Source organism: Osmerus mordax, chromosome 1 (genome assembly GCF_038355195.1).
Source record: "Osmerus mordax isolate fOsmMor3 chromosome 1, fOsmMor3.pri, whole genome shotgun sequence".
NCBI classification, from domain to species: Eukaryota; Metazoa; Chordata; class Actinopteri; order Osmeriformes; family Osmeridae; genus Osmerus; species Osmerus mordax.
The window spans coordinates 15,587,886-15,610,730 of record NC_090050.1 but is presented as its reverse complement, the minus strand read 5'-3'; the positions used below and the strand labels follow the sequence as shown (position 1 = coordinate 15,610,730).

The 22,845-nt window shown below is 37.5% G+C and overlaps 1 protein-coding gene across 2 annotated transcripts; it reads right to left on the bottom strand.

The window, feature by feature from the left end:
• Positions 1-5,155: 5,155 nt before the first annotated feature.
• On the bottom strand, positions 5,156-22,495 carry phf2 (PHD finger protein 2). Of its 2 annotated transcripts, none has more exons than XM_067236334.1 (22): positions 22,246-22,495; positions 19,531-19,616; positions 19,321-19,435; positions 18,066-18,226; positions 17,559-17,700; positions 16,892-17,078; positions 16,595-16,757; positions 16,420-16,507; positions 15,931-16,037; positions 14,807-14,898; positions 14,349-14,438; positions 13,783-14,148; positions 13,546-13,662; positions 12,620-12,735; positions 12,314-12,492; positions 12,033-12,100; positions 11,174-11,340; positions 9,939-10,252; positions 8,876-8,971; positions 8,663-8,772; positions 7,851-8,136; positions 5,156-7,536 (listed from the first exon to the last, which is right to left on the bottom strand). In XM_067236334.1, the coding sequence occupies exons 1-22, from the start codon at positions 22,341-22,343 to the stop codon at positions 7,448-7,450; spliced, it is 3,237 nt and encodes a 1,078-aa protein (XP_067092435.1). In that variant the 5' UTR covers positions 22,344-22,495; the 3' UTR covers positions 5,156-7,447. The 2 variants fall into 2 exon arrangements, with proteins under 2 accessions (XP_067092435.1, XP_067092443.1); XM_067236342.1 differs by having other exon boundaries at positions 9,939-10,231.
• Between the last annotated feature and the right edge of the window lie 350 nt (positions 22,496-22,845).

Below are 22,845 nucleotides of genomic sequence, written 5' to 3'. Positions count from 1 at the left end.
AAAACCAGCTATGACACAGGTTTATGGTGAATCCTAGACTGTGTGTGTAGTCCCACAATTTCCCCAGATTCTGCTGAAGTCCAAAGGGAGTAATCAGTCTACTTAGTTTACCTACTTCAGCAGATGCTCACAGGGCTCGCCTGTTGTTTTCCTCTACCACTTATCATCAAGTGTTTGACCACTGCCAACAATAATTGAATGCTCATCCCTCACCTCTGTGCGATAGTATCTATACAATAACACACGAAGGGTAGCAATGCTACTCTTCTCAGTGCCCAGAGCGCCTGCTGAGACTGTCACGCACCATTTCAGCTCAACAAATCCCCGGGGGTGTTCTCATGATGAGAGGTCTGATAGTGTGGGTGGGATGAACCATGCTTGGTGAGCACAGTCACACAGTAACACAGACTCTATATGACAATTGTATGACTAAAACCACAATTGCCTCAACTTATTGTGTGTCCACTATTAATGTACTCTCTTCCTGTGGCAAGTCAAGTTAATTATATTATTAATTACCTTCAAAATGTGTGACAAATTGTATGTGGTGTTATTCCTTTCAGCACTACAATCTGTGAGTATATTATTGTATCTGTAAATGAGCTGCCTGTTACAGTACTGTGGCTGGTAAAAAATAAATTTTCACTTGTAGAAATATTACACACAGGGTGGAAAAATAGAAATGCGAGGAGGATCAATGATACAACAATTTATACTAATTAATACAAATTATTACACAACAAAACAGTTTTGAAGTAATCATTTTGTTAATACAGCAACCATGATTTATTTTCACTACATTATTGGCATGTGCAGAGGTTGCATGCTATGACAGTTGGTTGAATGATCCATTTACATGTTCTGCTTACAACTCCCACATATTAGGGACAGAATGTTCTTGTTTTATACCAGAATGTCTCTCAGATAAATGTGCAACATTTGTCTTCATAATAGGAACTGGTTGCATTTGTCCGCTGTAAAGTAAGAGCCGAACTTAGCTGGGTTAAAGGAAAGCATTACAGCCGGCAGGCATGTGACCACATAATTTCAACAGGAGAGGCCTAAGCTTCCTCTGTTTGCTGTCATTATTCCATCAGTAAGCCACATTAAGGCCCAACCATCCTGAGGAGATTGGAGAACTCCTCGCTGCAGGGCCTGATTGGCTATTATCTAAATGAATCAATGTTCAATATCAGAGCTTTTGACTACATAAATACCCTGTTAATATTCAGAGGAAGTGCTCGAGGTCAGGGTGCTCTCAGCCGCTTGACCCAGGGGTCACAGGAACCTGAGCCCAGGGGTGGCACATGGCAATGAATGAGCCCTAATGATTTAGATGGTATCTGTTACAAAGCCAAGAGAAAGGCAATCTTACTGGGCAATCTGGCTGTGGAGAAAAGGCAGAAAGAAACCCACTTGATTTAGAGGGAGGTGATGCTCTCTCAGCAATGCAGCACCTCAACGAGATACGAATATTTGGACAAATGACAACAATTTTACCACAGATGAGCACTTGGGTTCCAGATATATGTTGGTAAATAGATATTATAGAGGCAATTGTGTCCTGGATTTAATCCACTAAATATGGCAGATCCTTTTGTTATTTGTTTATTTACATGGTGCTTAAGTGTATTTTGCGCCGTGTTAAAGTTCCCTGGTCTTGTACAATCCGTTTGTTTAACTGATGGTTGTCATAGAAATCTCCCAGGAGGATTAGGTGAGCTTTTGCTTCCATTATTCCAAAAATTAACCATTTGTACTGTGATCTAATACATTTGCTGATGGGTGGCATGGTGGTGTATCTCCCTAAAACGCTCAGGTAAACATGGGGCAAACAATAAATAAATTGCCTTATTTAAAGAACAAAATATACTTTGGATCATAAATTACTGCATGTAAACAGAGGAAGGATTTTAATTTCACATTTAACCTGACCATGATAATAATCATCATGTTAAAAAAATTACTTTGAGTATGTGCCCTTGTCTTCAGGGTCCAATTCTGCAGTTACTGCAAAAAAAGTGCCAAGGAAACAGATGTTTGCGTTTTTGAATTGCAAATCTAAATATGTTGCATCTGTTGCTTGATCCTGTTTCCAAATATCTAGCATGTTGTGAAGATCATTGGTGTTTATCTTGGTAAGATTTGATCCAACCTCAGTTTAAAACACTTCACTCTATCACTTTTACATAGGTCAGAAAGAGTTCAACCTCATGGTAGGAAATGTCTGTTGTTAACATTATTCTGTCGGTCATTTTCTATTCTTTGTTGTGTCACTGTTATCAAAACACTGTTGAAAAGTGTATACTTTATTTTTGAATCCACAAGCTTTATTGTTATTTCATCGCTTTCATTGCTAAGAGATTTTTAAACCTTTTTAGACATAATTTTTATCACTCATCAGTGGATAAAAAGTGGATTTTACCTCTTCAATTGGCTTCTACGCTGAAGGCAGAACACACTGAGTGGTGAGTAATGTGGATGAAGCCTGGAGAGTTTGATAATATTCTCCATTTAGGCTTTCTCCTGTCTGCAGTTGTTTCCTTGAAGGACAGCAAAAATGAAGGGTAAAGTGTAATTTTCCGATACAAAGTTTGTCAAAGGTTTAACAAATATGCCACCAAATAGTGGTATTTATATGCAATAAAATAGTGTCACTGTGTCTGGCAAAGACAAACCTAGTTTCAGTTTTCTCCGACACCAGTACTGCCCCATAGAGAGGGGGAATACTCCTGTTTGCTGTGGACAGTAATCCATGCAGACAGGATGAGCTCTGAACAGCCCTGTAGAGTCCTACAGAAAACAGAAACTTCTTTCTCACTGTTTTCATCACCAGCACAAACAGGGGAACTCCAAACTCATTAATAGATGATCACTGCTTGGAAGGCAAATCTTGGTTATGAGTCTATCTTTACTAATCTGTTCACAGTAGAATTAGAATGTAATATCATTGGTGACAGCCTTGAACTCTGAAGAATGTAATGAATAAAAGGCCAAACACCAACAAAGTAATGGAAAAAATCCCTCTAGCAGCAGTGATGCTTGCATTGTTGAATGCACACACAAAGGCAAAGTCTAACCTGACATTCCACTGTAATTAAGACATCTCTCAAATGACCACAGGGGATTCACATAAAGCACCCGGTTTTCAAAGCAATGGAAGCTACACACATCTGTGATCACTATTCAGCACCAAGTGACCATGAATGTAGTTTAAATATAACACTCAGCAGGCATTTGCTTTAATGTATTGACGTTTAAATTGTGATCCCACTTGCCCCCTCAAGGGGACAAGCACAATTCAGCAGAAGTAGCCATTGATCGAATAGTCGTGTTGTAGTAGTCTACAGGTATAAAATCTGAAGACCAAGCAACTAAATGGCCATTGTCTTTAAAATAAATGTACAATAAGGTAATAAAAAAGAAACAGTATATTGATTTTACAGTATATTGATGGCTAAGAAATATTCAGTGAAACAAAAGGTAATTGGTATAATTGAAAACACCTAAATATAAATGGGATATGTTGTGCACTATCCAGGTCATTTGTCATTTACAATATATCGTGTAATTAACAATGATGTAGGCTTGTCGATTTCGTTATTTGTATCAATATAATTCAACCTAAATAAATGTAACATCACATCCCTGTTTCCTATACACATGCTTAGTATTTGTACATTTTGGTCAAAATGTGAAGTTCAAGTTCATAAACCTTTCAGTTTTTCTTTCATGTTGAGTACCAAGACCTTAGGATCACAAATGATGTGATTGTTTCATTTAGTGACACTGAAACACTTCAAGACTTGTGTTAACAATTAAGTAACAATAACAACTCACTTTGACACTAACCAGAGTGAAGAGGGTCCGAGGCTTTATGCACTAGTGACTTGAGGTTCAAAATCTCAATATCATGAAAACTAAAATGGCACTTGATTAAAACACAATAATGACAACTAAAAGTTTGACAAACAATAAATAACTTTGACAACTTAGATGTTCCTACCAAAGGATATATTTCTTCTTTATCAGCCATAGGCCATTTTCTGAAGGGATGCATTTTTCCATTAGTTAACTGTTTAACTATTTAACTGACATGAATGTTTACTAAAAACTCAAATTTGAAAAGCAAACAAACTAAAAGATTGAGATGTATTGCTGTTATAGACATGTCAGATATTAATTATTATTAAGCATGAGAAAAGTTTTTTTTCTCCAGAAAGTTTCAGAAATGTGACCTAAGAATAACTCCAACTCATGAGATAACCGAGATCTTTATTCCCACGCACATATAACTTAGCACATATAAACAGCAAATTGCTTCTAATATGAATTCCTTGCATATAATCTGAGAAGATAGTCTTTTTTATCTCCATCTACTGGTGCATACTTGCTATTGCCTCATGTCTGCCAGCACGTTCTGTGGGTATAGCCTCAAATACATTTTATTTTGAATGACGGGGAAAACTCAATTGTTGAACCATATGTGTTATATTCTTCAAAAGAGTGAGGCCATTTCCCAATAGTCAATATTTACATCACCTCAATGCACTGAATTTGTATCTTGTACATACCTAAAAGTTTTGCAAAATAATTTTGCATCACAACAAATCTGGTAAATCTAAGACAATGTAAATATATGAATGGATCACTTCTATTTCATAATCCCTCTAATACTGGTTAATGGTGTGGACCTTGACTTGGGTTTAATTAATGACTTTGCTGGTCTAAGTTAGGTGTTAGGCCTCAGGCCAGGGCTAAAACAGTTATGTGGTTGAACCTTGGCATAAAAAAAGTGAAAGGTATTTCTGAAATCCCTATAGACATTTTGATTGTATGGTGGGAATTGTAGACAAAGGCCAGGGTAACATTTAGCAGAACAGTAGCATTAATTACTACAGAATACCACAGAAATAAGATGTCCCAATAGCACAGAATACACAACAAATGATTTTCAAAGAAAACTGTAAACTGTATTCAAGCAAGGTTGATTATCAACAAAAATGTAATCTTAGTTTTAAGTCTTGCTTAAAAGGTGATGCCATATTCTATAACAGAAGGATCTGAACACATTAAAAAGATTTTGCTCAAGAGGGCTGTTAGTCCATTAAGTACTGTATTGTATGCAATAACAAGGGAAGACAGCTACAACCGGTATAATTCACTGCCCTGGCACAGTGGACGCATTTAATAGGTTGGACATACAAAAATAAACCACAACAAAGCAACACACTTATTGTACAAATAAAACCTGAACTTGTTCCATTGACAAAGTTTGATCTGAGTGTATTTCCTTGCAATGTGGATACATGATTTACATCTGTGACTAAAACACGGCTATTGATTAGCACATAGACACCTGTTAAAAATGTACATACTTTCAACCAAAAGAAAATGGCATGATGGATGTTAAACATAGCTGCTTAATAATAATGAAAACAATAATAATAATAATAATAATAGAGACAATAACAATGACATCAATAATAATAGTATGCAACATCTTGACTGCTGACGATGATAACATTGACAAAGTGAAGACAAAAAGGATCCAATGTTTTACACAGAGTAGTGACCTATTGATGCCTGAAAAGATCAAAACTAACTGGTTCTTGTTCGGGGGGATTTTACAGGCTGATGAAATATTCAAAAACATAATTCTTAAGAATTGTACAAGTATAAAAAGCTACAAACATTAATAAATTACATCACTGACACAGAAAACACTTCACAAGGTGCTAGTAAAATAATTTTGAACTAGGACTTGAACAAGAGGCTGGTCATAGAAACTTTGTTTAGATTTTTTTCTTTTTGTATTTTTTCTCTCCAAAGCTTCCTCTCTTATTCCAAAAAAATCACAATACGGTTAGCTTTGTATGTAAGGCCATATGACAATGTTATTTCTTCAGTTGTTTTCCAGGCAACACCTCAGTCAAAAAATAAAATAAAAATAATGTTGACTATCATGTCTCGAATAAAATGTAACATAATGGCTATTTCTATTTATTCATATACATTATATTTGTTTATAATTAGCAAAAAACTAGTAAAAATGTATAATGTGGTATGAAGGGAAAAAGATACAAAAAATGAGTCATTTAAAAGGCTTTGTACAAGCTACATTCTACATACTGTACTGTGAAGCAATATTTATGCATATTTCAGTCTAAGTTTATGGTGATGCCTGTGAAACAAAAGAAGATAGAAAGTATCCCCATGTAGCCATAGCAACTAAAATGGATGAGGCTTATCATCAGGTCTTTAGGTCCCGTTTAGTGTTAATCTTTTGAAAGTCCTCTACGTATGTGAGAAAGAAACAGTCATTTACTAGCAGTCTCCAACATGTTATACTTGGGAATATCAACGCGTAAACACAAATAACTGTGATACAATGTGAAAAATAATCCCATGTATTAGGTTTATTTATATTCCACTGTGATACTCTAGGAAAAAAAACAAAGTTATTTGCTGTTCGATCAAAGTTTCTTATAACAGCAGTATTACCTTTAGAATTTTACAAAAAATGTAGTTGAAGACTGTCTTTGCCCCGATAACTGATATGTTTTGATAAATATAAGAAAAACTTTAAATACAAAGACTGCATATTTTAGCATTCGGGTCTCTAATAAACAATAAAACTAAGTGAAAAGTTTATTGTAACTGTCATCACATCCTAACATTTTACTTTACTCAGGTAATAACTTCATTTTTTGTGCTTAATAGTTGTTCCATAAGTGCCTTTTTGGCTTTCCTTTCCTATTTATCACATGACACACCATTACATCAATAAATATCACTGATAGTGCTTAGCAAACAAAGTAAATAATAAAAAGTTCCAGGAAGTTAATGCTTCAATTAAAGCCTTAAACTGGGGAAGCTAAAGGGAGAATTTAAGATGACTGACCCAGTAGCGTTACTAAAACATTCAAGCATTTTTCTGCTCTTTCCCTCTATTATTGAACATTGGGAGGCAATGATAAGCCACATCCAAATAGTAGGAATGAATTTCCTAAAATAAATGTAAATCCCCCAAACCAAACCTCTATGCGGACATGCAACTGAATACATGCAAGGGATACTTTCAGAATCTTGGAATGACTGCAATGTACTTCTATTTCACATGTAGCAACCCCTGATAAACAGCTGTAGTAAAATGACACGTTTTCTCTTAAAAAATATTTATAGCAGGTATTCTGTACACTTTAATATCTGAAAGTTATAAAGAATAAGTAGAGGCAAAAACCTATTTGAATGATGTTCTTCTTAGAAATTGAAAAATGTGTGACTTGTTTCGTCCTCCCTTGTGTTTCCGTAATTTTCGCTGTTGGCTTTGATCAGTGAGGAAGAGGAATGGGAGGAGGAAGAGGGGGGGGGGGGGGGGGGCAAGATAGGACCAGTTCATGAGCCCAAAACATCAGGAGTATATCCCAGTCCTACACAGTTTGTGTTACAGAAGGAGCTTCCCATTCCGATGGATCTTTAAGATCTTTCCAAGTCTCTGTTTGGCCGTTGCCATGCCTTTCTTTAGCCTTTTTGCTGTATGAAAGGGTCAACAATAAAGGGTTAAGGAAATATAAGCAGAACTGATTGAGTGGGTTGATTATAGATTATTATGAATGATTATTAATCACTATGAATGTAATAATTATCATTATTAATTAATTGCCTAATTATAGCCACCAGTAAGAATCCATTCAACATGTTTAAGTTCACAGTAAATAACCCTTTAACTAGTGGTGGGGTACTTATAAATATTTAAGAAACATATTCCTGTTTAATAATTTACTTGAAAACCATGAAATGTAACTGCGTTTCTGCCACAGACAAGATGAGATCCAGATCCTACTGACCTTTAGCCTCGGCTGAGACCCCACGATCTCCTCCTTTTGTTGTGGAGTTCTGGGATGACGTAGAGGGCCGTCTCTGGTTGAGGAAGACTCCTGGAGCCATGGGTTGGGGACCCCCAGGTGGTGTTTTGCCTGTTCCAGTGCTGTACTCATGATCTACCAGGCTGTCTTGAGAATCCTGGGTGGGCTCTGGGGAGCTGCTGTCCTGAGAGATGTTCTGGGGTTCCTCAATCACTATTGTCTTTTTTTTGGTGGTCTTCTTCTTCTTCTTGGTCTTCTGCTGCTCCTCCTGATCAATAGATTGGGTTGAGTCTCAGCAACTTACTGTCTCCGTGACAAACTTAGGCAACCTGGCTTTATATTTAGTGTTAAGTGCTTTGTAAAGCGATAGTGTGCATATTACTTAAGCCCAATTTATACTTAGGTCGCAGACACTTTTGAAAAGGTCGCTGACAGAAATGACGTCTCGGTCGACACTTTTAACCGTCGCTTAGAAGTGTCGCCTACCAGGAGAAATTTCTACTGGCGCGGATGTCGTCACATAGTGAAAAATTTAAATGGTCAGTTTCTCCGATTGATCACCTAGGCTACAAAGCGTTAACAATGTAACCATAGCTATGAATGTAACGGTAAAATGATTCTGTTTACGTCACGCGAACCTTGAGCACAGGCTACTGTTTGCCGAAGTATAAATGCAGCTGCCTGAGCGACACTTTTTTTTTTTCGTCGGCGACCATTTCAAAAGTGTCCGCGACCTAAGTATAAATTAAGCTTTAAAGGTAAGGATAATTATAGTGAGATGTAAGCCAACCAACCTGATGGGAGAGTTTGGCTGCAGCAGCTGCAAGTCCAGTTTCTATGGAGGCCACTCGTGCTCCCTCCCGAGCAGGCCTCTCATGTCTGGGGACTGAAGGACCTACACGCGCTGCAACCATCCACACAGTCAAAGAAACATCTATTCAAAATAAAGTTCAGATTTCATGCCGGTATTACAATAATACAAACCTCTACGGTCCACATTACTGTACCTGTTGGACTGTAAGGAGTGTCATCAGAACTTTTCCTTTTCTTTGATCTGGATTTAAATACAGGATTGTCCTCTTCAGACTCCAGAGAAGGGTAAACTAAAATAAACAATGAATCTAGTTAGTTGGTAAAAGCATACATGCGATTTAAAACTACTGGCTGTCATAGCATCACCCCACAATATCCTTCTCCATCGTAAAATTTCTGCCCAAGAAACAAGATGACACACCAAAATTAGGCATGAAGACATTCCCGTCTGAAAAATGATGTCACACTGGAAAGTTCAATACAGCAATATGTGTCACATGATTTGTGCATTCCTTTTGCATTTGACTGCTTTCTTGCAGGAATAAGAGCCTATTCAACAGCTGTTAGACATCTGTTGACTGCTCCCTCTCTCTCTGCTTGCACCTTGCCAATTTTGAACACAACCATTTAAGTGCATGCACTACATTTTCCGATAATTAAATGATCAGGATAAAAAAATTGTGTTTACAGAAGTGCCTGACTGATTTGATAAAATGCAAGCCTGGTGGTGTGATTCAAGAATGAGAATGTTTTATACCACTAATGACTCATTAGATTTTCCCTTCAAAAAAACATTTAAAACAACAATTCTAAACTTGTGTTAATGGGATATTAACAGACTGGGAGGGTCAATCCTGCTGTTTTTGGATGGAGTTCACAAGGAGCTCATTTCAGGGAAAAATACCAAATTGGAGTAACACTAAAGGGTGGGTTTGGAAAGGACGTACAAAAAGTAAACACAAACCCTATCATCTTCTCCTAATGAAAACTTCCTGGTTAAATTTAGAATGAAGGGACCACATGTTGATATAAAATAGGTCAATTTGTTTTTAAAGACACCTGTTAACAGCAATAGGAAAAAGTCATATACATCTTATAGGTATAATTACTTTTTTAGCACACTTAAAACAACATTTTCTTTTTAAAGGAATCTGAAAAATAGGCAAGAAAATCATTGTTTAAAGGAGACATCTGTCATTTTTCAAAATGTAGTAGAAAGCTTTACACAGGAATTCAAACAGGATGGTTTAGTTTTACCATAATCAGAGTCCTTGAAGCATGCATCCATGTGATCCTGATCATCGTCAAACTCCATACTGTCAATACTGCTGCTCTTTCGGGTTTTCTTCGGGAGACGTTTGTTTGGCCGCTTGCTGTTATTGCCGCCACCGCCGTTGGTTCCTGTAGCCTTCTTGCCAGTCTGTGCGCTGTGAGAGTTGTTCTTTGACTGGCTATTGTTCTTGGACTGGCTGTTGCTCCAGGTCTGTTGCATGCTGTCTGAAGATGACAGGTTTGCCATGGACAACATGCCCTGAATGGCTTCCTGTGTGCTGGGGGATGCAGGTGGCTGACTGTAAGTACGTCAATAAGAAATACACAATACACAGACATTACACATCAGTCAATTAGCCAATGGGAATGAAGATAGATCGAAAGAGGAAAGTAAGGAGTGAGTTTAACGATAGGCTTTTCCATTAACGTTAACGAATCATTATCAACAAAGTTAATAATGCATTGTAAGGGCATATCTTTATTTTACCAAACTGAAGCGAAAATAATCTCTATGGACTGTCCATTTAGGAAAGCTGCCCTAAAAACTAAACCAAATTGTCCCTATTAACACCTATTAAGTCATTAACCGGTAATTTTAAACAATGTGAAAAGTGCCTATTTAATGTAGTTTTAATTGGCCATGGTCATTTCCTTCCCTACAACCATTAAGATATATGTATGTGAATACTTCCCTTTTCAAAACAGGAAAATAATTTGAGAAATTTACATTTTAGTAATCTTTTCTTTTTCTCTTTCATTGCTCATTTGTAGCTTTCATTGTGGTGGTAATAGACCATCAAGAGCTTACCAAAACAGCAAAAAGCAAAGCGAGGAAGTGATAGCCTGAGGCCATACTGCTTTTGACAAATGAATAGTGAGTGATGGAGGATAAAACAAAACTGACCAAAAAACTAACTGGTGAAAAACTTTGAGTAAATCATGACGCAATTCAGGAGTTGATATGTAGTCTATGGGTAAGACCTTTGTTAACAAGTTTGAGTTTTGGTGTTTTCAGAAATGGTCAAGAGTCTTTAACGAGGCAACCCTATTTGTTATCTAAATGAATTGTAATTAACTGCCAATAATCCATCCCATCAAGCTTAGTAACCAAAAGAACCAACCTTGCACAGTGTATGTATGCTGTACTGTGTGTTCTAAGACTGTTTACATTACCATAAAATTGATTTTCATCATGTTATGTCAAAGCTTTATTACCATACCTGTTTGCACTGTAGTCGATCCCACCCACTTGTTTGCTTGCCTGTAACAGGTCAAGAATTCCTGCTGCACTGCCACCCTTCTTTTTGACCTTGGAGTTCCGACCTTTGACCTCTGGTTTTGCATCTGTGTCTATATGAAGGGACTCTTCATCTGAAGAGTCAGCATTCTAAATAAGCAAGAGTACAATGAAACAACACACATCATCAGCATGACATACTTTCAATAAAGTAAGCAACATGATATCGATACACTGTAATTTTCCAAGTTAACGCATATTTCTGAACTGACACTAGATTTTGTCTTGGTTAAGTGGGGGAGTTAAGAGCATGCTGAAAATAGGCAATGAAACAGTATACCAAGGTCATTATATGGCTTCTTATGAACTCAGTTAACAACCATATGGACATCTGGTGTCATTCTGTTTCTCACTCTTACTTGATTCACACCGCAACTATTGCCTTAATCAGTTTGTGGTGTTCCTTGGCCAAATCCTGGAACTTTCTCCTTTTGATTCACACTGTATGTTGTTTTAAGTGGGAACATTATGGGACAATTGCAGCACACTCCCAGTATGCTGTTCTAAGGGCAGAGCTTTTGCATTTGTGATAGACTGCTTTTAATGCAATCATAGGGAATTCATTATGGACCTCATGGAATAATATTGTTAAAAGTTTTTGTCCAACATTTCTTATAATCTGTCATTTCGTTTTTGCAGACAAGGAAACGAAAGTATCACATTGTAATTACAGCAATTTGTTATGGGTGTTAGCTTTCCAACAAGACAGAAAAGAGGCTAGCTTCAATTTGATCTATAGTTTTCAAAAAAACTATTATTAATCAGTACTGTGCTGTAAATACCTTTTGAATTGAAGGTTGGAGCTTCGTTTTTTTGGCCGGCTGAATGGGTTCTTTGATGTTTGACAAAACTGTGAGAAATTGGACAGTGAAAATCAATCACAAGAAGTGACAATTAGAATTCAATCATAATTCTTCATCAAAACAACTACAATTTAGCCACTGCTTTAGCAGAGGTCCCATGTAACCCGAATGTCCCCATTGTGGGACGAATAAAGGTATATCTTAAACAATACAGATATTTTCTAAATATGCAATATGTTTAAATTGTTTACAGAACTCACAGGATATGTCTCTCTTGACAGCGTTTTTTTTCCTCCTGATGGGGAACTCATCTATCTTCAGCTCTCCTTCATCTGAGACATATTCATACTCGTCTCTCACCGGCTTGGCTTTGTCTTCTTTTAAGTTTTGTAAGGATCCAAAAACACTTGAGTTGGTCTGGGGTTTTAGTGTCTTAGACCTGAAAACAAAAGGACATGATAACAGGCCTAGATTATATGTGGGTGAAATAACAGACAAAAAACAATGAATCGCGAAACATCATCATGAAATTATTTTCACACAGGTAAAACTTTATCCATACATACCCGAGTAATTTTTTGTGAGACATGGTAAAAGCAAATTTGTCTTTGTTGCCAGACAGTAGTGTTCTTTCAAATTTGTGCTCTTCTTCCATCTTTAACAGGGAATCTGGTTTACTGTTCTGTAAAATCATTGCAAACATTGCTTGAAATAGGTAGACCACAATAGCATATTACAAATTGGTAGATATGAATTCAATTAATGGAAAATGTATTAAAGTGAATTGTGCATTTGGTTTGTCAACTCTGGACTAGCATTTAATTGCTTTTCACACTAAAAGAGGAACTATAAACCTTCACCAAAGTCAACTATGATCAAAACTGATAGATTGAAGATGTGGTCTGTGATGGCCTTGGTAAATATAAGAAAATCCATCCCATCTGCAAATGTTTGGCCTGATGCTAAGGAACACTTGGATCAAGATCCTTGGAGTGACTACAAACATTCCAAAGCAGTTTGGCATTGAATTTTCCATGAAACTAAAGCCTTTTAATGTCTTCCGTTCAAGAAAATTAAGCTTTCCTACAAAACTATTTCATGTTTTTCAGTAATAATGACAGAACAACATTCTTTTTGAAGAAAAATGGCATATGTAAATACTTAGGTGAAATTTGGATATGACACAGTGTAATTCCATTAGATAAACTTTGGAAGGAAAAAATGTTCTCGAGGAGCTTTGATGAGCACCAGGCCCCAAATAGTGACTGAAGCCACAGTGCTATTTTATGCTGATTGCTTTGATGTGAAGGGTGTGAATCCCTTCTGGATGATCCAACTCCTTCACTCCTAAAGCATTCCTAGTAGCATTTCATTTGAAAGAACATTTAACATGTTACAGATAATTGACCTGCTTACTTAAGTATCAGATCGTAAAATATTTCAACTATGCTGACAATGTGCTCTAATCTGGAATGCCTGTGCTGTGACTTACCTTGTATTTCCATTTGGCTTCAGTTTTGTTCTTGTTCTGTTCCCGAATTTCAAACTTATCCAAATTATTCTGCTTAGATGTTTCCTTCTCTGACATGCTTAAAACATTTTTAGCAGCCTAAAAGTAAAACGATGATCTCTTGTTACATGTAATTGCTTATTTCAAATGCATTTTCTTGCAATTCATGACACATTAATGGTAGAGGAAGGCTATTCATTGTTTTATGGGTTTACTTACCTTCCCCTTCTTTGGCTGGTCCATCTTGCTCAGGATGTCCTTAGCATGAGATTCGAGAGCAGCAAAGCTGGAGGGCTTTGGTGGGGGAGCAATCTCCTTAGCTTTCTTTCCTTTCTTCTTGCCTCCTTCCTTCACTTTGGGTACCTTGGGTGGCTTGGGAGCCTTAGACATCTTGGGGGGCTTGGGCGGCTTTGGGGGTTTGGGTGGTTTCGGGAGTTTGGAGGCTTTCTTCCTTGTTGGTTTCTCCATGGGGGGTGATGGAACGTGAGCTGGAGAAACAGGTTCCTCAGGCTCAGAGTGGGCTGAAGGAGGCTCTTCCACAGGCACCTTGGCGCTAGGCTCACTCTTGATGGCTTTTGTTGCATTCTAAAGAGAAGATGGTATATAGGGATGTTCAAAGTGGATCATACGATGAGGAATTGTTCTTCTACTCCATGTTTATCAACGGTATGACAATACCTGGTTGGAAAATCGTGTTGAGTAACCCTATGGATGCAGGCCAACACCGTACTGTAATGTAACACACTATATATGTCTCACAATAGAACACTGAAAAGTGACCACACCTCTGAAATTCTGATCTCCTTGGCAAGATCCTTTATGAGCTGTGTGGGCTTCATATTCTCTGGAAGCTCATCCTCGTGTTCCAAAAGAGCCTGTTGTCAGGGGACATTTTTCAAAAGCATATTATTGCAACACCAATTTGTAAACATCAATTCAGTTAAATAAAAAATGTTAAAAGACATAACATCTATGGCCCAAACAACTCCAACCCAACTGTCACAGAAAAGAAAACAAATTAATTGTAGCTTGACTTGCCAGTTGTCTCCATAGCGCCGCTTGCGTCCAAGCTCAAAGAGGACTATGTAAATGGAGTGTTAACTACCACAGAGGTAGACTGAACACCCCATTTTTATGGTACTGATTAATTAATTCAGGAACGGTTGGTCGACAGTTGGGTGGGTGTGTTTGGGCGTAAGAAGTTAGAGAAAGAATGAGTGTGCAATGCAACAGGTAAGCTTACCTGTTTTTTTGTCCATGCTCTGAAGGCTCCGTTAATGATTTTGGCACCATGTACCAGGTATGGAGCTGGTTGTTTGTTTGCCTTGTGTAAACCTGAAGAAATAGAATAAGGAAGCATGAAGGACAATAGTAAGGAATAACATATTTGGCACTGGAGCATGGGAAGGAGTAATACATGCCCTATCAATGGAACAGTAAAACTGTCATGAAAACAGTTTGTTGTTCTACTTCCCCTTTTGGAAGTTGAGGATTTCAAGAATAAAGATCGAAACAACCACCAGCATCGTAGGTCACTTTCAATACCCACTTAGAACACCCAAAAGACTTGAAACTAAATTTGTACAATATGATCAGTTACATTTGAACTAAAATAGGCGCCTTTTTACTAAGCTGGTTTCAACTTCGACTGACTACTGATTGGCTGGACTGCATTCACACCCACTATACATCCCACAGTTTACTTAAAAAATACAATCAAGAAAACTTCAACAGAAAAAAGTGTGAGCTAGGCTAAGGAATGCCTTGAATTACCATAACATTCATAACATAATGCAGTCTTAAACTGTATGCTGGTTGTGTGCACAGAATTGCAATCTGGCCTTACAAACACATATATACCCCCCCCCCCCAACCACACACACACACTCACGCACACACACACATACACACAGAAAATGGTGGAAATATAAACAGTTGCCCCAGGCCAGCTGAGGGGAGTTTAAACAAAGGCTTGTAATGGAGCAAGTGATTCTGCCTCAGCCAGGCCTTTTGAAGCTAATCATCTGTGAACTCTGCGATTCCCCGATTTAATGACTGAAATAATGTTAGAGCATCCAGATCCTCATCTGCTGAGCAGATTTCTGCCAGAAACACATGGAAGAGCAGCAAGCTGCATAACTAACTCCAATGCATCTCTGAAAGATGCCTTTTTAAAGGCATTAAAAATACTATTTATACTGTAAATATAGGCTAAAATAATATTGGGAGTACTGTGTAATACTAAATTCACAAAAATCATAGATGAGATTAGGTTGAAAACAGAGTAAATGCAAATAATAAAATATGTATTATCCACTTAAAAACATAGAATCTCAGTTATAAAAATGTAAGGAAATAATTGTTCACCTTTAAATCGCTCCAAGAGATGTCGACCGACATACCAACATGCCGTCTCAAAGTTTGGGAAGGGAGTGAGGCTTCTCACCTTTAGTCGCTTTTCTACTTCGTAGGCTCTATGCAGAGAGACAGTTTGGGGCTTACAAATACATTTAAATTTAACATTTAGAAGACGCTCTTATCCAGAGCGACTTCCAGTAAGTACAGGGACATCCCCCCGAGGCAAGCAGGGTGAAGTGCCTTGCCCAAGGCACTTCACGTCATTGCACGGCTCGGAATCGAACCGGCAACCGTCTGATTAAGAGCCCGATTCCCTAACCGCTTAGCCATCTGACATTTAAGAGACCCACATCAAATTGAACATCAACAGAAGACCAATATAATCATTAGGATAACACAGTAACAAAGTACTTTATGCATTTCATCAGTAATAAAAATTTGATGGATTTCATAGTGAAATACAGATTAGCATTGAAGTAAAACTGCACCCTTCCTCACCTCATCTGCATCTCCACACTCAGGTTGTGGACAAAGTGTCCAGAGAATGCCAGGCAGTCAACTGGAGTCAGTATTGCATTTATCCAACCTGAAATAATTGAAGTACACACTAGTAATTATAAGGGAGCTCACATGATTAAATTATAAACAGTATTTCTTTAAGAGCCACCCGTACCTGATGGAATGAACAAAGTCTGTCCTTGCTTCAGTGTACATTTGTAGCACTTGTCCACCTGATCAGCGAAGAACATCTCGCTGTGATTGGATGATGACCTCCAGCGCTCATACAGAGACAGGTTGGCAGAAGTCGGCTTGATCAAGAAAAATATTTTCTCTCCCTGAAAAAAGGAAACAAAATGCACAGAGGTATATGTAGTGTCAGTCTCCTTACAGATCAGATTCAGATCAATTCTACAATATGTGATTGTCTAGGTGAATTCTAAAGTTATAAGAAGGTTGCTATTCCACCCACCTTGAGGACATGGTACCAGACAGAGGCACCGCCACACTCAATATGGAAGTCTGTGTAGCTGTCTTTCACACAGATGAGACAGTACTTGGTGACTTTGGGCTTGCCAAGCAGAGCATCGTCAGGCCAGTAGTTTCCTACCCAGGATAACCTCCTCACTATCTGGGGACTCTCCACTATACTGTCCATCCTAAGAGAAAAAAAAAATATTATAAAGTATGATACTTATTATTACCGCAATTCAAGTAAGAAACTGTTTAAGGGGCAGCTATGTGATTCGAGAGATGGAATTCAGTATATGTTTATTGTGAGAGGTTCTATTTATGTTGTAAAACTTGTTTGAATAATACATCTGAAGTCAAAATGCATCCACTCCCATTTTAGGACAGTATGGGAGATTAGCTGCGCTTTAATTTTGAAAATCTTAAAATCCTTATTGACGTTCTGTTCACAGTACTGCTAGAGTGGGTGGCAGGATGGATAAAGTCATATTTAAATGTTTATGTTTTGGAATATTTCCATTTCATGAAGATGATTCTTCTTAGCTATTTCATATTTAAATTCACATAATATCAGCAACTTTCCAGGGACTAAAAATCTAAAATTATTTGAAACCTTAAACATTATATTTATTATAATATATGCATATGTAATGCACTTTTGGATTTACCTTGTGTCTGAAAATTCCAAGTTGATCACATTTAAAACTTTCTTTCTGTTTGTGCTATAGTAGTAATCAACAAACTCCTTGAGTTTCATCTTGCTGTCCGTCTGTTTGGTAACCTCAATAACATCAACACCAACATCTGGACCTTCAACAAAAAGATGGATGAGATTAGAAAGAGGCATTTACCAACAAAACATAAAATCTGGTACTGTTCAAAATAATTGATAAGGCCAGCATAAATAGAGGTTAAGGTAAAGGTGAAAGTGGTTTTGCATGTCTGGGCGTCTAATGCACAACAGCAAGGCAGAGGCGCCCTCTGCTGAAAAAATAGAGGGTCTTTGAAAGAGTCATTTAAGTAACAAATCTGTCCAGTGTGAGGTAGTGACATTTTATATGCAACACATCATTTTGTATATGCATGCAATGACACCAGTTTCAAGTTCATGACTCATGACATTTGAAATGCAATGTTTAAATGTGTTGATGTTAACACAAAAACTCAATACATACCAACATAGTTCTCAACATCACTGATGTAGAAAGTTGGAGCTGGCATGGACATATCCAGACCGTCTTTCTTCTGGACTAGAATAGGTTCATTAAACCCATTCTCCTCCAAGTAGTCCATTGTCAGTTGACTGCCATTCAGTTTAACCACTACATCTTCAGCACTAGGAGAAAAATTAAACATTACAAGCATTCAAAACAAAGGTAAAAAGGCGGAGAAATGTATAGGTATCAAACTGACAATAAAGGCAGGAATATCTGTCTGCCTGTGGCGGGATTATCTTGAGAACCGGGAATTGTATAAGGTTGAAATTTGCCATGTTTATTGCTCAGGATCCAGGGATGTGCAGTTTTGCATGTAACATTGTTTGGATACGTTAAATGCAAAACGAGGAACAATCTATAGCATGCAATGGTTATAGTATATAACCACCCAAACCCCCATGCAATGAACTGCGCAAAAGGCTCCACTTCGTCACATAATTTTTTTTCTTCACATTTCTATGACATGAGGGCAACATTGGGGCTAAAGGGTAAAGGTATACTGTAGGTAAAGGTATACTGTAGGTATAGGTATACTGTAGGTATGGGTATACTGTAGGTAAAGGTATACTGTAGGTATAGGTATACTGTAGGTATGGGTATACTGTAGGTATGGGTATACTGTTGTTAGTTACAATATTAGCTACTCGGCTAGCTACATGATTAACACGGGTTGTACTATAGCCAGCTCACTGTAGTAGTGGCTAACTGAAAAGGTTATTCAGCTAATTGTTATTTGATTTGAAATGCACATTCTGTCTGTTTCACTAGAAACACTAGCAACCAGTATAAAATATTTACAAATTTGAATTGAGCTAACTGATGATGGGCTGAGCTGCACTTAGCGATGGAGCCGTGCAATGACGTGAAGTGCCTTGGGCAAGGCACTTCACCCTGCTTGCCTCGGGGGGAATGTCCCTGTACTTACTGTAAGTCGCTCTGGATAAGAGCGTCTGCTAAATGACTAAATGTAAATGTATACTAGTATATGTAATTACATGAATGGTAACAGGCAAAGACAACCTCTCCATAAATGATTAAAGAGTGCCATCTAGTGAGACTTTTGAAACAAGAGACTTATAGAAGTAGTATATAGTATAACAGCACTTTCAACTCTTACACTAAGTTCTCTCTAGATCTGATCAACTGATATTTACTTTGAGACATATTTTACCGTTAGATGTTGACAACATCATTTGAAAGACATAGAATGTACCTGGGAAATGTCCGACTGCGAAGCTCCTTGATGAACACTTGACTACCATTCTGGACAGCTTTGACATCTGTGCTTTGGCCTGTGTCATGCTTGTTCCAGTTCTTCTTCTTTTTCACTAAGGGAAAATGAATTTATGTACTCATGAACAAAATTCACATTCTCACATACATGCACAAATTTGTTTGAGGGCTATTTAATGGACTAACGTACTTGTTGATTTGCCATGGGTCTTCTCACAGTTTGGACAGTGATAAATATCAATGTCTGGAGCATCATCTTCATCCACCTCAACACAGCTAAAACACAAATACAAACCATGAAATAAAAAGTATATATCAAATAATAGAACAACAAAAATAGACACAAAAATAGAGACCACAATAACATGAGGAGATTCCTTCCATTTGGGGCCGCTGCTTTCAAGCATATTGACCTGGGAGTTTCCCACTTCCAGACTTTTTTTTCACACTCCTTTTTTGGTTGAGGGTGGGAGTGGGGGCGGGGGGCTGTATGCCAGTTTTACTGCTTAGGCTACTCGCCATAACAACATGTCCTGTATGAAGTCAATGAGGGAATGGGTGGTGTCTTCACATGAAGGAAATTGTGATTTTTTTCGGCTTTGTTAATTTGTCATTTGGCAAAGCTTAATGCCGTTTCATCTAATATACTTTCACAGTAGATCTCTTTCCGAGTACAGCACATTTGTCACTACATAGATAATAATGTAATAATTGTGCCTATGTTTTTTTAATATGAGCTGTTAGACACAAATCAGTTGGAGGTTTAATTAAGAATAGCGTTGTTTATAGGTAATTAAAGTAATATTACTGCTTTGTCATAGCTAAAATAAACAAAACCAGGGACAAACACTGATCACAAGATTTGCTACAAACTGCTCATAGCACTTACATTTCAAAAATATTTTACAAGTGGAAAGTCCTTGTTCACCAACCACTTACATGAGTGTAACCAGTTACAAAAGTGTATGGTTCATACTGACAAATAATAATCATTAGTCATTAATGCAGAACATAGTTCAGAGATGCTTTTAAATATGCAAAATGTTCATTGAAAAATCACAGTTGAAACAGCTATGAAATCATATCATCTTCCATAAAAGTTTAATAAATATATTATGTATTGTACTAAAGCATAGTATCAATAGCATCTCACATTTTTTGTAATCAATCAAAACCAATAACAAATGATCTGTGATAAATCAAAACCAATAACAAAGTTTGTGTGTACAATCAGTGTTGCCTACATTATCAACATTAGTTTGTAAGAAAGAAAAGGCCATGTAACATTTAGAAATGAAAGGAATGTGTGATGTAACCAATGAACCCTGAATGATTGCAAGCATAAACAAACAGTAACCTTAATCTGGGGGGTGTTGAACATGTATTCACAAATCTACTCAGCAAGCAAACAATAAGGACTAATCGACTATGATTGACATCCCCATAGGTATCATGGGAGGCCACCATGAAGTTTGGAAGTGTTATCAATACACAACATTGCAAAAAATATATTTTTTAGTAAATAGGCTTACAATTCATAACTGACAGATAAAGTCTGAACTGGAACTCTGAAACTATAATGAGAAGGTGAGGCAATGTATACATTCTTGTTGTATTCCATATCACTGTTGGTGTCTCAGAATGAAATTCTATAAGCAAAAACTAACTTTCTGAATATTGCCAGACCAATTGAAAAGGCTTAAGATTCAGAAGGGACTACAACTGTGATCTCATGAAAACGGCACTGGTTGCAACAGCACCTAAAGCATACACCTCATCCACAAAACGTTCTTCAACAGTTAATGGTCTAGACAGTCTGTACAGTTGACTAACAATTTAGTAGATTCCTTGGCCATCACATAATAAGCTTTCGCTGAACTTGCATCATTAGCCTCTACCACCTGTCAAGTAATGACTGATTAGATTTGTTACAAACCCATGGTTAACGATGAGCTATGTTCTAGCAGCATCAAAGGGTTAATGTAAACGCGCGTAAATGATGGCCAGTTCTGAAGCGAATTGTACTATGTGTGATTTCAGTAAACCAAATGATTTTAGTATCGTATCACAATCACTCTTGGTCAAATATGTTAAGATTGGCCTTGATTTATATGACAATTTTGGTTCACTGGAGCATGGATAATATCTAAGTAGCCTAGACATGCTACCAAAACGACCGACTTCTAATATGTGCGAGGTTAAACTGACGGAATTGTATGGAATTAGATCGTCTACATTACTGCAAAGCACTGCAATCAAACATTGCCAACCGATAGTCTACGTGTTGGCTATTGAACAATATCATTTAGCCCGAACAGGAGAAGAAAAACACGCTATTGTCTATCATCATGTAAGCTAGGCTAGAATTCAAACTGGCAACTGCCTATTGTCAGCCGTAGGTATCAGAACCATCGTTTTACATTGACAATACGCAAATGTAGGGACATAAAGACACGTTTAGACACGTTTAGACCAGATATTTCAAAGATGAGTAAGTGCACATCGAAACAATGTAGCTACAGACAGAATGCTTAGAGCCTCGCGAATGTCTGATGATCGCAGACACCCACTGTTCTGGCGTTCGCTCGCTCGCTTCAACAATGATATTGGGGTTACGCGGGATAAAACAGTAGGCGAATATGTTTATTGAAACGTATAGAATGATAGAAACCCACACCCAAACTATCAATTGTGTATTTAGTTGACTAAATCTTTTTGAGCTATTCACAAAAATGTCATAGCCCAGTCAGCTATATTTAACTCCGCCTTCTTCTTCAAGCGGCCTCGCTCTTATGGCAATTCAGATGTAGACAGCGAATGTGCAATAGGCTGTCAAACGTTGAAAGACCTCACAAAATATTATGCAAACTGACCAAAAATCGCCGTAATAAATATAAATAATTACCTGCCATGGAACCAATCCTTGCAAGCATCACATTCTATCATAAACTGGGTTACGTCGTAAGGTAATCTGCAGATGCAATATACTGGTACAGTCGCCATGTTCGCTAGATCAATTCACAACAACGTCGGAGAGACGGGGGCAGCAGGAACCCTCCTGCAACAAAATACCATATGAAGATCTTCCTAATGCAGGGCCGTTCCGCGGGACATGAATTTGAATTCAAAACTCCAACATACGCTGGCGTTGCATTAAAATGGTATCATTGTTGAAAGGATATTAAATTTCCTGAAATGCATTATTGTGTGTATGCCCCCTGGTGACAGTAGCCTACAGTAGTGAGACGTTCATAAACCGTAAGAAAATGTATCATTGCATTGTAATATTGTTACGTCAGCGCACTAGACAAAAATGTGTCCTCAAATGAGATGAATGAATTATCTCATTAACACTGCAGCTGTTTCCCCGGGTATCCCAGGACGTTCGAACCCGATAATTTATATCAACAAACAAACAATTTACACACATTTAGTTTATGATTCAACACTAAACGGGTAACCTTATTGACTGCGTGAATTGATCAGTAACGCACTTTACTTCCAA

Excerpts from the sequence above, each read along its gene's own strand:
- phf2 (XM_067236334.1), bottom strand. The coding sequence starts at position 22,343 with ATGGCGACTGTACCAGTATATTGCATCTGCAGATTACCTTACGACGTA. Across the intron at positions 16,038-16,419 it reads AGTGTGGAGATGCAGATGAG|AGCCTACGAAGTAGAAAAGC; the intron begins GTGAGGAAGGGT and ends CTCTCTGCATAG. Across the intron at positions 13,663-13,782 it reads ACCAGCCAAAGAAGGGGAAG|GCTGCTAAAAATGTTTTAAG; the intron begins GTAAGTAAACCC and ends TTTTACTTTTAG.